The sequence below is a fragment of the Eumetopias jubatus genome, unplaced genomic scaffold (assembly GCF_037043125.1).
Source record: "Eumetopias jubatus isolate StellerSeaLion01/CBP00866 unplaced genomic scaffold, mEumJub1_p1.0 scaffold_2, whole genome shotgun sequence".
Lineage (NCBI taxonomy): Eukaryota > Metazoa > Chordata > Mammalia > Carnivora > Otariidae > Eumetopias > Eumetopias jubatus.
In genome coordinates, this window is record NW_028274808.1 from 200,365,570 (window position 1) to 200,382,397 (window position 16,828).

Below are 16,828 nucleotides of genomic sequence, written 5' to 3' on the forward strand. Positions count from 1 at the left end.
TTTCCTAGAGATGAGAATTGCCTCTTGCTTTTCCTGCTGAATGAAGAAAGATATAGCTGTACCCTGTAACTAAAGTCTTCCAGCTTCTCACCCATTTAATCTAAGCCAAGGCATTCTTCTTGAAAACACTCATTCCTCTTAGAAAGCACTGACTATCCTGATATGGACTGGTTGTTTCCGACGCATGCTACAAGGCTGCCTTCTTGTAACTTCTCTCTTGGGTTCACTGTCCTTTTTAATTCACAATCACATGTAAAGGTACAAAAATATCTTGGGCTTCCAAATCTTTAAGAGAGGAGGAAGCCCTCAGTTTTACTTTTTTTCACCAATAAAACATCTTCATTTTTTTCTTAATTGTATGACATTTTGGGTTTTTTTTTTTTAAGATTTTATTTATTTATTTGAGAGCGAGAGATAGAGAGAGCACAAGGTGGGGGGTAGGGCAAAGGAGGTTCCCCACTGAGTAGGAAGTCCGACATGGGGCTTGATCCCAGGGACCTGGGATCATGACCCAAGCCAAAGGCAAACGCTTAACCGACTAAGCCACCCAGGTGCCCCAACAAAACATTTTCAAATGCACATTAAGCACAGTAGAGCTTGCGCTGGGCAGCAAAGTTCCTACCTCTGAGAGTGTATAGTACAGGACATGGCATATACAGATGCTCTATGAAGATAAGTCTGAGGTACCTACCAGACTTGAAGATGTGGATCAGACACATTAGCAGCGTGCCTAGTTCTTGACAATAGAAAGTATGTTGCTGTTCACTCATTTCCACTTTTAGCTGTTTTGTAACAATATCCTCCAAAAGAATGCCAACTAGCTGTAGTAGAAACCTTCAAAGAAATGGAAAAGTCCAACAGTCAATTAGGTGACTGTTATAGAGTGATCATATGAAGTATACTGTAAAAATACACATGGTAGACCGAGGTAAAGTAAAAATATAAAGTTAAGTAAACAAAGTGCAACATTTAATACCATCCCTTTGTATTAAATCACTTTCCCTCTCTGTGTATCACCTTCCTCACTTACAAACATATCACCTTCAGGAATGTTAGAAGGATAAAATGACATGTAGTGTTTCTTTAAAGCTTTGCAAACCATAAAGCATCACAGAAATACCAGACAACAATCCACTGTAGGAATTTAATGTATCATCCATTTTAGCCACCTGCTTAAATGTAGCAGAGGGAGCCACAGGCTACCTGGTTGAACCTACAAACAAAAGGGTGTCAGGCAAGTTTACTGGATTTATCTCCACAAACACACAGGAACCTCACCAATGACCAACGACGGGGAGGCTAAACGGATGTTATGTGGGCCTGCCTGGAAGGAGCACATCCGCACAAACCACACTCAGGGGACATCTCACCAGCTCTACCTCACTGAGTGCCCTGAATCCAGCAAAGGTGGACACACACTTGTCTAGGCAATAAGCATTTATTGGGCCTGACTTTTGATCACTGCCCTCAAGGAGCCTCCAAATAATTTGTGAGGGTAGACACGATTTCATATCACAAGTACACCAAGGGGGACGCAGTGGGAACAGTCACCCTGGCAGGAAGAAAGATTTTATTACTGTGTTTAGAATGGCCAGTACACACGAGAATAAAAATGAAACTTTTAGTGGGTTTTCTTAGATTTTTAAACTCCTTGCAGGCAACACAACACACATCCTTACTGCTAGCACCTAGGTCAGGCCAGCCTTAGCCCCCACTGCCATGGTCAACCACTGTGTGGTCTTTAACAAGGATATGAGATGGGACATGACAGAGCCATAAGAGAGACATGAACCCAGGGCCACAGTTGAGGCAGACTGGGTAAAGAAAGCACATCCACACAGACTTCTTTACCCCACTTTCAGCGCTGAAGCAAGACCAGGAGTTATTGCAGACTTACTGATCGCAAAATGCTACGGCTTCCTGAAGGCCATGGGATGGTTAAAGGCTTAGATAGAGAGCATACCTTGAAAATGTTTCCTCTGGCAAACTCTTGATTTGTCTCCCTTCGTTGTGTTCTTCTGGTGTTGAAGTACTGTCCCCATCTCTTAACCTATCAATTATTGGACAGGAGATTAAATATGGGGAGAAGGAGAGCTCCTGAATACGAGAAAGAACAATATCTTCAGTTGACTGGGAAATTAGAACCCTCAAAATGGCTAGGATTCCTGAGATCCACAGTTGCACAGTGCTCACAGATGCCTAAAAGAGAGAAAATACGGGATAGTTGAAGTAAAAAGAGAATTACATTTTTTCCTGATTGCTAGTTTCATGAATGAAAATTACTCCTATTTTACCATTCTATCAATAAAGCCAATAAATTATCATTGGTTCCAAAGTGTGGTCCCAGACAAGCAGCATCAATACCATCTGGGAACCTGTTTAAAATGCAAATTCCCAGGCCCCACCATTACCCTGACAGAGCCCCCAGGTAACTCTGATGACCTGCTGCACTGCACAGGCATGAACAGAAGGTGCCATCATGAGGCGAGACACTCACCATTGTATCTGGAGTGACAAACATACTCCGTAAAAGCATGTCCACGGGACGGAGGGAGGAAGGGGCCAGAATCTCAAATAAAGTATTTAACACTCCAAGGGCTTCATGAGAATCAATGTGCATCTGTTGCAATTAAACATCACAAATGTTTTCCCGTAAGTCAACAAATATGTCAACATTTCTACCTCAAGTTAGGTACCTCTAGGTCAAATGACCTTGACCATCCAAGCATTACCAGCCCTGCCTTTAAAAGCATCTTTAGCAGTGAACCAGGAAAACGGTTTTTAGAACACAGTAGCAGCTACCTTTTTCCCACAAGAGAAATTTTTTCACTTAGATTTTTATTATATAAACAATGTACATTTTCTGTAAAAGATTCAAATATTTAAAAGTATGGAAAAACCCGCTGGAATCACAGCCCTCTGACATGATCACCATCCACACTCTGGGACCCTCTCTCATGCCTCTCTTTTTTATACACACAGAATTTACCCAAACAGGATGCCACACACAACTCTTCTCCTTTCTTCGCTCTACCTGCACCCCATCCCTACTCAGCCAATTGTAACAAATGTTAATAAACTGGTGTACAATTGACTTTTGAACAACACGGGGGTCAAAGGCAGCCACCCCCACAGAGCTGAACATTCGTGTATTAACTTCTGACTTCCCCAAAATGATAGCCTACTGATGACCAGAAGCCTAACGAATAACAGAAACAGTTGATTGACACATATTTTGTACACGGATTACATACAGCATTCTTACAATACAGTAAACTAAAGAAAACAAAATGTCATTAAGAAAATCATAAGGAAGGGGAAATACACATACAGGACTGTCCTGTATTTATAGAAAAACATCCTTGTTGTTCAAGGGTCAACTGTATTTCTAACTTTCTCCATGTTCCTATAATCCTATACCCACACACACGTAGAGAGGTTTTTGTTCAAGTTGATTTGAAAAATCATGTTATGAATGTCTCTGCTTTTTTTCCTCTTAAAAATGGAAGGGATAAGTCCCAAGGCAAAGGTTTTAAAATCTAACGTTTTTAATGGATGCAAAATATTCCAAGCTAAGTGTCTCCCACAATGTGTTCAAGCACTGCCTTCCTGATGGGTACTGCTCATCACTAAGAGTGTGTCCATAGCCAGTGAACCCATCTGCAGAGATGCGCTGTTTTCAGGTGCCCATGTGAACACCACATGCACCGAGTCTACCTCAACGGTAAGGAAACCATCCAGAGAGCTTCCGCACTCCCAAGCCTTCCACCCAGGCCTGCACCTGCCCCACCAGCTCTGCGTCTTCTGGGTCTTCAGGAGGAGTACACCAGGCCCACGGCCAGGGCCAGCCCCAGCCCCGTGAGGGCAATCCCCTCTGCCCTCGCCCTCAGTATATGCACAGGCCCTAACCCCTCTTTCCACCTCTGGCTGCCACCCCACATCTACTCCTTCTCAGAGTCCATTTCTTTCCTATTCCTCTCTCACCAACACACCTTAGCCAGGCTTCTACACCCTCCACCCACTCAAACCTCCCCAGTGGCCACCAGGCTGCCAAATGCAGGGTCAGCTCCCAGCTCATCTGCTCAGCCTGTGAGCAGCTGAAAGCTGACCCATCTCTCCTCCAGGAGATGCCTTCCTCTCTTGGCTTCAACAATACCACCCCACCTGCTCTTCCTTCCCCACCTCCTCCATGGACTCGTCCTCACCTCTCTGGCCTCTAAGCTCAGAGCTCAGCCTTCCCCTCCCCCCCAACTACCCAGGGTCCCCTGCTGACCTCTTCCCACCCCGGTGTTCACCTCCTGCTCAGCTCTACCTCGACAACCGCAGACTTGTACACCCAAACGCCGGCCTCAGCCTCCCCAGAGTGCCTCCCAGGTATGCCAGCTGCACACGCCCAGACCAGGATCGCTCCTCCTCATCTCCCCAACTCGGGAGACAGGAGGCCCATCACCCGAGAGCTTCCCCGCTCCCACCCACGTGAAGCTGAGAGCCAAGCTCACCAGCTCTGCTCCCACACCGTATTGAGCGGGTGGCTACTGCTCTCCACCTCACCCCCACCCTGGTGCACACAACCTCCACACCACAGGCAAGCGCCTCCGCTCGGCCCTCACTCCCACCCTGAGGTTATCCTCAGCTCTCAAATCACACCATGCCACGCCTTTGTACCAAACCCTCTACAGGATTCCCAAAGTCCTCCACACTGGCCCAAGAGGCCCTCCACGCCCCCCAGACCCTGGCTGCCCTCCCTACGCCCCATGGCCACTTTGCTCCATGCACATGGCCTCTCGAAGTTCTCTGATCCCACCGGTGGGGCAGGCTCCCACACCTTAGGGTCTGCACTGCTCTGTTTTCTCTGCCTAGAAAGCTCTCACCCAGGTCAGGTTTGCGCAAATTGAGCCACGCAGCCCTGCCCGGACATTCCCACCTCTCTTCTTTCCTTGGCCCACCCTACATTACCCGCTGCCGTCTGGTGTTTCACACACGTCACCAAGTTACTTCTGTGGTCTGTCTCCTCCAGCCCCATCCAAGGAAACTGTCACTCCTAGAGGGCAGGCTTTTCACCAGCTCTGTTCATGTTCGTATTTACTGCTGGTACCAAAGAGGGCCCAGCACTACCTGTGCATGGACCGTGCACCTGCGCTTAGCCACCTGGTGGGCACCGTGCAGCGGTTCACATGGTTTCACTGGGGCAGGGATCAAGCCGGACATTTACCATGCCTTCCAGCCCTCCAGCTCCACCTTCCTTAGATTGTGTACACAACAAACAAGAGACTGGAATAAAGTTTTTGGAGTACTACTCTAAAAATATAGATCCATAGGCATGGAATCCGTGACCACGTTAAAGCACCACATTCACCAATCTGCCCTCTGTCAGTGTCACCGGAAGTCGAGACTCCCTCCCTGTAAAGTGGCTGCTGGATAACAAGGCCGTTAGGAAACCAGAATGGGGCTGAGGCGATGAAGACAGTAAGGGCTACCGCATCTGTCTGCACATTTGCACCGACAGCCAAGAGTCACGGACACTGCCTATTACCCAGAGTACTTGCTTCCTCTACTGGGACAATCAAGATGAACAAACAGGTATCTGCTGATGCATCCAAAGCGCTTAAGACCCAGAGCTCTGCTGACCGCTGGTGAGGTTTCCTGGAGGGGCATCAGCAGCACTCCCCTGCCACCCTGGGACACTCCCAACATCCCATTTACAAAGGTGCTGCTGCACCTGCAACGGGCATCCTGTCCTTGGACACCTGGTGGCAAACATGGCTCAGAAACTCTGTGACTGAGTGCGCTCCATCCTACATGGCACAGCCAGATCACTTCGCTCCACTACAATTATGGAGACAACTGATCGCATCGCTTGATTACAGAAGTTCTGCTTAAATGATGGATCACGGTTGATAAGGGAAAACAAACAGCTCGAGATCAAGTAGCAATGCCTGACTGAGCAGAATGAGGGAGGCAGGGCAGCCAGACGGGAAAGGACATGGCTCTGGACTCAGATCGCTGGCTCTGCCTTGGCCCGGGCCCTCTCCAGCCATGCATCTCTGGGTGGGCTCGGGCTCCACTCTTGTGAAGCGGGAGACACAGCAACCTGAGAAGGTCACTGAGAATGAATGAAATCCCTGTCTTGTTGAGCGGCACTGATAAGGATCACAAATCTAATCTGTTACAATTCAGTGAAATGCCAATCCCAAGTGCCGCCTCCTATAAGGACCTTTGCCACTTAGGAAGGTGTCCCAGGGACCCCACGGCGACAAGGCAGACGTGGGACCAACCTGCTGCTTGGCTAACATCGGGAGGATGACGTCGGCTACCTGCCGAGACAGCCGCTTCCACTTGTCTTCACTCTCCTTGTGGCACTGCTGCAGGACCAGGATGAACATCTCCAACACCTGCAGGGGGTGGGGGGCAGGTCAGAGCTCCCAGCCGGTCGTGCTCACAGAGCACATGTGCCCGCCTGCTGCACTGACCCCAGTTCCGACTCCAGGATGCAAACCTAGTGAGGGCCTGATACCCCCAAAGCCACCCTGGCCCTGGGACATGGGAAACCAGCAGAAGAAAATGCAAGGGGCACCCTCCAACAAGCACAGTCCTTGGGATCACGTGCCATCATTATACTTCTTTGCTTCTACAGAGTTTACAAGATTTCACAATCAGAGAAAAGGCACAAAAAGAAAATCAAGTTTAGACTAACCTTTGGGAAAACGCAAACACAGCCCTGACTAAACTATTCTGCAGACGCCTCCTGACTTCTGTGTACATTAATTTCAACTCTGTGCTCTTTACAAAGCTGATCTCCTACCGAGTTGCACTTACTCTCAGAAAAGTTACCCATGGTCGAGCAGGAGTTTATGAGTGATCAGTTCTAAGCAGAGACAGCTAAAAGCCCATTTTTGTAAATAAAGTTTTATTGGCACATGGCCATACCCGTCGTGAACACACTGGCTGGGACAGCTTTTGTCCACAGTAGCCGACCTGGGGTGCTGCAACTGATGCCCTAGAGCCTGCAAAACTGAAAATACTTATCACCTGCCTGTTGACAAAAATGCCTGTCAGCCTGGCCTATTCACCACAAGCGCCACAAAGACAGCCAAGCCAATCCAAGCCTACTCTGTAAGAAGCCCACCCGCCTGCCCCCTCCACAGCCGCCCCTCTGCTCAATGGGCTTGGCAGCGCTTCTCCCACAAGAGGGGGATCTGCACTCCATTCCGACTCTCCTCAGCAAAGGCTAGCCGACCCTCTCTGTCCTCTGAAGCAACAGACGGAGAGCTCCCCAAGGGCATGTGGCTGACGGGGCCACTCTCCAGGCCTCCCTCCAACCCAGTGTGCTTTGTACTTTTCATTGTAATTATGGGATTTAATTAAACAGTAAACATTTAATTAAAACATTACATAGATTAACCAAAATGAGTATGCACAAAGAAAGTGTTTCCATGAGAAAAGCTTACGACTTTAAGATTCAAAGACAAATAGCTACCAAGAATTATGAAACAGTGAGGGCCAGGCAAGCGAGCAAGCTAAGAGTGGCCTCACTGGAGAGGCCTGATGCTAGATCTCTGCACTGTGGCCCCACCCCAATCAGCCTGAAATTGTACTCCACCTTACGGAAAACAAAACCAGTTAGCACAAAGGAAAAGACACTAGCCCTACTTCAATATATGGTAAATAGAGGTACAAAATAAAGTCTTTAGATTACTTCAGATGTGAGATTTTTTTAAAAAAAGATTTTAGTTATTTACTTGAGAGACAGAGCACGAGATGGGGGAAGGGAAGAGGGAGAAGGACAGACTCCCCGCTGAGCACGGAGCCCAATGTGAGGCTTGATCCCAGGATCCCGAGATCACGACCTGAGCTGAAGTCAGACGCTTTGCCGACTAAGCCACCCAGGTGCCCCTCAGATGTGAGATTTTTAAAATCATCTTTTAGAATTCTATCATTTTGATCAATGTCAATTAACTGATTTTTGGTAATTTTGGAGAAGAGGGTCTCCAACTTATTTACTTCCTTGAATGACCTTGTGACTGTCAGTCAGGTGGCAGGTGACCTCCCCATGTGGCTGTACAGCTTTAAAGACCAAACCTCGGCAAGCCTATCCCTCCCTGGCATCTCCCCAGACTGAGAGCCGGGGGCAGCACAAAGGATCACCCGCTAAGTAGTGGACTGTGGGCCACAGGGCATTTCCTCCTGCCCCTGCAGAGACAATGGAGTGCCAGGGACCACCCCACGCCTCCCTTACCTGATGGTACTGGATGAGTCTCAGCAGCATCGACACCACCACCTCTTTTTGGGTTTCAAGCTCTTTTCCTGCGTCGGCTTTATTTGTTCCTCTCAGTACAAAGAGGTCATGGACTATTGGCTGCAGAGCTGGTATGGCTGTGGTGTAAAAAGGCAGGCTCAGAAGGCATCACAAACCGTTATACTGCAGACAGAGCTTAACACCTCCAAAACACGTCCAAAAAATAAGAAAACCCTAATCCGTGCACAGCTTATGATAAGGGATAAATTCAGGTTATCAGTGAGCGCTACAAATTATCAGTATGCCATCAGGGAGGCCACAGGTCTTCCTCAGACACTTACTGATCATTTTGTGAAATCTTAAAAAAACGAAAACAAAAACTAGGGTGTTGTGATGTAACATCATTTCTGACAAAAGAGACACAAATCCAAAAGCCAAATTCAAACTAAAATCTTCCAACTAACTAAAGTAGCAACATCCTATTCTAATGCATACTCCACTTAAAGATTTACCTGAAAAGATGACAGTGTTCTTCAACAGAAAACATGTAAAGTATTAGATTTCTATGCCATTTTAAGTAGTAACTCACTCTCGTTAGATAAAGCCTTTCCCCCAAGTCTTGTCTTTATCCAAAACAGCAGTCAAACGAGGTTCCTCAGTCTACCGCCACCGCTGGGACAAACTGTCTAAGAAACTTCTCTCACTGGGAAGGGTGTGGCCCAATCATGTCCCTGATGTCACCGCAAGGCACTGTCTTAGTGGCACGCACACTTGGGCACACGCACCCTCAGTGCCACGCACACACAGCATACTTGCTGAATGTTCTACAGGTGACCAAGTTTTCCACAGAAAGTACGAGGGTTTGGCTGCCCATTGATTTTCTACCCAAAGACCCTCTAATCTAGGGGGTTTTCGTCATCCCTTTATTTGACATTTGCACCTGGGACCCCAAATTCCATATGCGCACAAGTGTGAACTTTTGCTGCGGTGTGAATCTCAGCCCCTGTGAGGCCATGGCAAAGGTGACTCCAGAGACCATGAGAATCAGATGGCGCTGAGTGTCTACCCCTCAACACGTTACCTGCTTTACCACAACCACATGGAAGACAGAACATTGCACACCATAGCGCCCTCCTCTGGGGTCTGCAAAGGTCTTGGGATGTACCCTCACCAAGGTTCAAAAAGGCTACTGATTCCTGACAACAGAGCCAGAAAGGAGTCAAGGGAAAATGCTGAAGATTTACAGTTTATTCTGCAAACCACAACCTCCTTGTGCAGGTGAGAGGAGGCTGCTTGAGGGCAGACCACTGTCTGTGCTCCTCAGTTAAGTCTCTACAAAGAACCAGGCAGCACAGAAGGTCCTGAACCGAGGCCAGGCCACTCCTTCCCGGGGCAGTGCACAATACACCAAGTGCCCTTACAGAAGGTGGAGTTTTCAGTTTCTTGTGTTTCACGTAATTAGACTAGAGTGTTTATGTCAGACTCTCTCTGTACCTCAGATCACCTTACCCCTTGTACCTTAGGAGATTGTAAGCTCCTGAGAGTAAAGGGCGGGGGGGCTCTCTTCCTTTTGTGACCTCTCTAAGCCATGCGCATATGCACGCATGCACACACACTCGCACACATGCATGCTCGCACACGCACGTACACACACAGAGCCACAAAGCACAGAGCAGCCGAGGACACAGTTGGAAGTTGGTGTAATGAAGACTAACACTGTCCAGCACATCATTACTGACGACCACAGGGAAAGGTTTGCCCCGTTACCATGTGTCACAGCCTTCCTCCCACTGGCCATGATGCCATCACAGAGCTGAATGATTTTAGGAATTCCAATGATCTGTTTTGAATGATAGCGTTCGTAAGATAGTAATACCAGGAAGAAAAAGATGTTTGGAATAATTGCCTCTGATTCCCTAGAAACAAAAACATCCATTTAGATACTTCCTTTTAAAATTAAGATACATCATCAATATAAACAACATGAAATTACTAATGATTCCGAACGGAGAGCAAAAGAGAAAGGGACGGAGCAAGGGGGCAGGGGGCAAGTGGGGAGAGTGAGGGGAGGGAATGAGGGGAGAAAGGGGGGCAGGGGGAGGGCTGAGGGAGAGCCCCCGGAAAGCACCCAATGGCACTGGATGCCCCAAGGCACAGTCTTCTTAGTTCTCCTCCTGCCCCTTCTCTCTTCAGTTGAAGAAACTGAGACTCAGAGGATGAAAAAGTAACTTGTCTCAAATCACACAGGAAATATCACCCAATTAGAGTAAGAAGTCCAGGGTCTCTAGACCCAAGAGACACTGAGAACACATCCTTCTTCACCCTGTTTCCCTACTTACTAAGGACAGCTGACCCCCAACAACATGGGTTTGAGCTGCGCGGGTCCACTTATACACAGGATTTTTTTTTTAAATAAATACAATACTATACTATACACATATACTATCTTCCTCACAGTTTTCTTAACATTTTCTTTTTTTCTGGCTCACATATTTTAAGAATACACACAATACGTATAACATATAGAATATGAGTTAATCGAGTGTTGACGTTATCCGTAAGGCTTTTGGTCAACAGCAGGCTCTTGGCGGTTAGCTTTTTGGGGAGGCACAAGTTAAATGCAGATTTCTGAGTATGCGGGGGTCAGCACACCTGACCTGTGTTGTTCAAGGGTCCACTGCAGCTCAGACACTGAAGAGATCTCATTTTCAGTAACTACACTTAAACACCTGTCTCTGGCACAGGAGAGAGTATTCAGGCCTTAGTGTCCAGCAGGGAGCTGCAATCCCTCTCAGGAAAGCACACAGTAACCACCTTTACTGCAGACAGCCACACCTAAAACACGTTTTCTCTAAAAAGCTCAAAAAACAATCAGCATTCCAGCAGAAGAGACTGCATTTAGCAGTCTGTTATCATAATTAAATGCTCTGAAATGTGAAAACTGACACATCTAATTCCAGATGCAGAACTATTTCTAAATGAGTCGAGACACATCAATTTTTAAGAGAAATAAAAACACACAGCGTGTTAATCAGAGTTCCACTTAAAAAAATATCTAGCAAAAATACGTTAACAATCCTTTAAAGTAAATGTTCATCTTAATAATCTAAAATCACATGTCAGTCCATAATAAGGACAAAAAATCTAAAAGAACAAAATGCCATTACCTGAACTGGCCTACTTCAATGTATTCAAACTGCTTCAGCACAAATCCAATAAACACCTACAAGCAGGAAAATAAAATTTTCACATCAGTAATTAAAACATGCAAACTAGGTGACTTTTCTCCCTACTTATTTGTGTCAATTTTAACAAGTTCCTGGCAGTAAACTTGTGTGTATACAAGAACTCAGACGTATTCTGTCAGACTAGATAATCCAGGACGCTTTACTGAACAGTCGGTGGGAGGTCCGGAAAAAGAGATTGCGCACTCCAGGAGACACCGAGCAGTCCCGCAAAGACACGCCTGGGGGCCAGCTCGCCCCGGCTCACACCCCGAGCAGCACGGATGCCCCGACACTGGCTTGTAAGAAGATGCCCACATCGACCCACCCTCTCCTCCCACAAGCCGGCGTTCAAAGGGGCTGATGCAGGGGGCTGCTGTCTGACAAGGAAGGCAACCCTGAGGGCACAGGCAGCACTGCAGGACTGGCTTTGAGCCAGTTTGCGTCCAACTCTGTTCCAAGCACCTGCGCTCTCCCAACCTCGAGCCTGGAACTTACATACCGCTGTTTGCTCCCAGCCTGCAGGCATGACACAGACACAGAGCAGGTGCTCCACAGATCATGATGGGAACTGAATTAAATGGTCCGCCTGTTCTCATTTCCTACAGTCATCGTACTGAAACCCTCAGGACTGGGGAGAAAGGGCCCTGAGCTATACGAGCAAATCTGAACAAATGTGAGGCTAGAGCACTCACGGCAAGAAAAGGCCAGCAGCACCACAGAAGAGGTGGCTGGGAGGCAGCTTTGCTGGAGCTCTGAGGCAGGCCCCTCTCCACGTGCATGCGTCAGGTGATTTTTAGTAAGACAGAAGGAAGCAACAAAAGTTACACCATCTCTGAGAAGAGAGTCTATGTAGAAAGACTGAAGAGAGAATGGCGATCACACTGAAGGCAGCCCAGAAAGAGAGCAGCCTCTCCCTTCCGCAGGAGAACATCGAGCTCTGCCTGGGAGGAGTCACGACTGGACGCTGAGGAGACAGTGGGCCGGTGGCTCTGTGCCCCCAGAGCGGCCCTCGAAGTGGGCCCTGACTTCCGCCTAAAAAGCCCCCAGAGCGCCCTTATTCCTAACCTCCCAGTCAGCATGCACCTGTCTCCCTCTGGGCCACCACCGCCCGAGGCTTCAGACGAGACCTCTCCTGCCCAAGGTCCCTGTGTCAGGAAAGGCCATGCTGTCCCTAACCGTTCTCCAGTGAGCATCTGCCCCAGGGAAGGGAGCGGCCCTCTTGGATGATGTTCTTCTGATAGTTTGGCAAAAGAAGGAGGAGTGCAAATGTCAGCCACCATGAAGCCCGGTCCTTCAAGCCCCCCTTCATGAGAAGACGGCCCCCGAATACCACTTGTGGGGAGATAAGCATCCTGAAGGTGTTTCCTCATTTCTCTGAGCAACAGACCTTTCCAGGTGAGTGTTGGTGCTGACAGGATCTACCGACACACCGATGTCTATGAAACATTTCCCACCTCACTTGGGAAAGAAGCCCAAGGTCACGGCCCAGCAATGACAGTCACACTTTCATGACCTACAGGCGACTTTATGTGTGGTGAATGCAGCCGGCATCCCGAGGGGCTAGGATTCCAGAAGTGCTTCCCCACAGCTGAGTCCCGCCTGGCCAGGGCGTGTCAACACCGAGCTGGTCAGACGGGCACCGGGAGGGCCTCTCGGGGCACAGCACCAGCTACTGCTCCCTTAGACCACGTTCTTCTTTACAGACATGCCCGGACGTCAGCTTGTTTGAAACCAGATGTCATAATTGATAATGTGTTCAAAATAAGTCTCTGCGTTTTGCAAAAATGTCCCCCCGAACAGTAAGGCTTAGTTGTATCTAAAATTTAAATGCACTTATCTTGGGGTGGGGAGGGTGAGTGGACAGAAAGCCCTGACCCTCGAGTAAAGGCCACCCCAGGCAGAGAGCCCCGAGCTGGGGAGGACGCAGTGGGCGGCACGTCTCCTGAAGGCAGACCGTGGGGTCTCACAGGCAACCAGTACTGACTTACCCACAGCTAGGGTAGATGGGGGCCGAAAACGACAAACCTGGTCCGAGTCCAGAAGACAGTAGTTGACCCGTAACTGCACCAGCTGCGCCAGCAAGTCCAGAACCTGCCTCTGCAGCCGCACGGACGTGGTGGTGGTGTACTGCTTCAAAGCTTTAATAACCAGAGGCTCGAACAAGCGGATGTGATTATGAATAGCATTCTACAGAGAAAAGGAAAAGAACAAATCCGTGAGTTAGTCTTCAACTGAACACCTCAGGCCGCCGACCTGGGAAGTGCCGAGCTCCGTCCTCCCTTCTAGCACGACACCTGCCGTCTCTCGCTCACCTTATCCGCGCGGTTCTTTGTGGCGCTCGTGAGGTTGGTCTTCAGCTGGGTAGACACCTTCTGAAGCACGTCAAACCACCTGCCGGATGGAGAAAAGGGAGCCAAGAGTGGCCTTAAATCCTCTCCTGCGTCCCCAGTCGCACTCGGAGTCAGGGGGCCTGGGGGGCCACGCACGCAGCGGCACCTGCTCCTCTCCACCACAGACGGCCGGGCTGCGTCGAGCCCGCAGCGGCAACCGCCCCGGGCCTCGTCTGGGTGGCAGGCGGTCAGAGAGAGTGCACCTGGCGCGGGAAACCCACCACCACCCAGCCAAGGCCACGCTGAGGCCAGAAAGGGGATGCCCATGAAGATCTCACTTGGTTTTCTTAGGAAAAAATTCTTCAAAGATTCACACCAATTATAAGGTAAACGAAGTTAGATGACAGTTGACACACACACACGCACACACGCTCCCTTAGTTTTTTATTTATACCCCATATTATTAAATGAAGTATTTGAAGACATTTATTCCTGAGAACCGGATACACAGTGAGTATGCCACCCACATAAAGCCTGCAACACGGGCATTTTCCTTAGCTTCTGACTCTAGTATGTTAACTGCAGCTCTTTTATCACTACCTACATAAAAGGAAAACAAGGAATTCTCTTGTTACTACACCGAGTAGCAGCTCAAATATCTAATAACTATGGGCATTTAAGCAAAAACTACTATATTCCAGGCATCAAAAACACAATCATAAATGTAAATGAAGACTTAGAGCCACAAGGTGATGAAAGGCGTAGTGCTGTTAGAGGAGACTCTTCAATGCCTTTCACACACCTTCGGGTGCCCTCACCACTGTACCACGTAGAAGCTGCGCTTTCACCCGAGTGCAGACCTGAGAGGTGCCCACCCCCACCCGGCGCCTGTGGTCAGCAGGCCAGCACGTTCCGCACCGCAGCCCCGGCGGCCCCCACAGCCCGGCTGCCTCCCCACGCCTGCCCAGCCCCCAAGCCTGCACGATCCCCCACACGCCACCTTACTCACTGGATCACACACTTTGAAGGCAGGGCCATGCCTCCAGCATGTTGGTAACATACTTTCCAAAGTTCTTTGGATACAGTAGAGTATGAGAAGACTGTGGCTCATTTTTTTTTTTTTTTTTTACTTTTTACAAACTTCACCGCTCTCTCTGTCATGGGTCTACCAAAGATGCGCCCCTGACACGACCACCCCGGCAGGACAGCTGGAAGGTTACCCTGAAGTGTCGTGGTCCTGCTCCGCCTGCACCATGTTCCTCAGGCTGGCGTCGGCTAAGGCCTGGGTGAAGTGGGTGTACGGAGCCATGAAGCAGTAGTGGTACAAGCCCGGCCTCACACTGGAGGAGCCCAGACGCTGTGCTCGGCCTTGAGACTTGCTGGGGTTGGAGGATAAGCCATCAAACTGGGAGGCCAAGTTTGTCCCAAAGAGAGTCTTCAACAGCTAGAGTGAGAGAACTGAAGCCATCAGCATCCGACTTAACATAGCGTGAACACACAGAGCAACTCCCAGGCAGAAGTCACGTCAGCAAAAATTCAGACTGAAATCCTTGCTGGGAATCGCCATCAACACCGTGTGAGACTGCTGCAGTGAAGGGCAAAGTAAGTTTTAAAGAAGACCCTCAGAGCCTCGACTCTACCGTGATTCTCCACGAGACTGAGCATTCCAAACAGAACCCTGGAGGGACACTAAGATGGCAGGGCTTAGCCAGAGTCCAGCTGCCCTCTCCAGTGATGGGCCTCCTCCTCTTGCAGGGGAGTAGGAGAGGGACCCCTCTGCCTAAGAACGGAGTGAGCCAACGCGTGACACAGGGGCTGCCCGACACGCCCCCAGCACCACCTCCTCCGTGAGCAGTCGCATCACGCCCTCCTGCCCAGAGCTGGGGCTTGAAAGGACAAGACAGGAAACGGCTCTCTTACCTGCTGAACGCAAACGGTTGCCATCACCGGTTCTCGGCTGAAACAGGATTTCAGATACCCTAGGATCTCCTCGACACACTGCAGAAGAATAAGCAGTAAGACATTGAAGTAAGTGACTGACAGGTGGCTTCCTACGGCTGTGAGCCCTGCACAGACATTGAAGACCTGAGGTAGCTTCTGCGTAACTCCTGAGCGTCAGTCAAATCTGGAGGAAACTTGCGGTCTATCGCTGTGAACAAAGTCAGCAGAAACCACAGATGGTCAAGTAGCTCCCTGCAGCCTCCCTATCATGTGTTGCCGTCACTCGCTGGCTCGCTCGCCTGCTCAGGAACAAACTGTTCACCAAGTACCTACTCTCCCTGTGTTCCAGGCAGGAACTCAGAGAGTACAGAAGAGCCAGAAGCCCGGCAGACGTTCAGCTGAACATATGGCCCATGCATTGTGTGATTTACTACAAAATGCCCCACAGGTGTCTTACAGCAATCTGCAAAAATGACCAAAATGACGGCCTTCACGTGACCGCTCTCACAAACTACTTTTACCACCCTAAAAAATGAGATAAGGGCACGCGATGTCTTCTTGGGGCATCGAGAAGGACGAAGACATGAACTCTCAGGATGCCGCCAGGCCAGGCACTCAGCACCAACGGCCCGCCTCAGTGCCTACACGGTCACCAGCCGCTGCTTCCATCAGCGGAGCTGGAATTCACACCAACCAGACTGCCTCTCAATTTCCTTGTGTGGGACAGCTTCCTGCACTAAAAAACAACAGACTTTTGTTGGTTTCAAATACAAGGACCGTGTATTTTTAATATTCTGATTTACTCAAATTAGACTCTGAGCATTCAAGGTTGTATTCTGCAGGGCTGAATTTGTTACACGTTGCTTTTGGGTTGTACAGCCCACAGCTGGTATCTAATAAATGTTAACTGGAGGAATTACAACTAGAGCTTCCAGGGCACGATCTGTCTAGCAAAGGACGAGATCTCCTAACAAACATGCATGGAGGACTTGGTGGCACCAAACACAGCAAGAGGCACTGAAAACTGACAAGGAAGGAGGCCGTGGCGGCCTCAAAGAGCACGAGGAGCTCCAGGAGTGCGTCCCAACACAGGC

General features: G+C 49.1%; 1 protein-coding gene across 2 annotated transcripts in view; it reads right to left on the minus strand.

Moving 5' to 3' along the window:
* The window catches only part of HTT (huntingtin), a 133,128-nt gene that overhangs the window by 41,847 nt on the left and 74,453 nt on the right, over positions 1-16,828 (minus strand). For both annotated transcript variants that reach the window (XM_088021246.1, XM_028087305.2), the window contains 11 exons: positions 15,714-15,791; positions 15,014-15,237; positions 13,776-13,854; positions 13,489-13,650; positions 11,404-11,459; positions 10,004-10,152; positions 8,237-8,373; positions 6,276-6,392; positions 2,498-2,620; positions 1,964-2,199; positions 692-834 (listed from right to left, as the gene is read on the minus strand). In XM_088021246.1, coding sequence (XP_087877372.1) covers positions 692-834; positions 1,964-2,199; positions 2,498-2,620; positions 6,276-6,392; positions 8,237-8,373; positions 10,004-10,152; positions 11,404-11,459; positions 13,489-13,650; positions 13,776-13,854; positions 15,014-15,237; positions 15,714-15,791 — 1,504 coding nt within the window. The remainder of the gene's footprint in view (positions 1-691; positions 835-1,963; positions 2,200-2,497; positions 2,621-6,275; positions 6,393-8,236; positions 8,374-10,003; positions 10,153-11,403; positions 11,460-13,488; positions 13,651-13,775; positions 13,855-15,013; positions 15,238-15,713; positions 15,792-16,828) is intronic.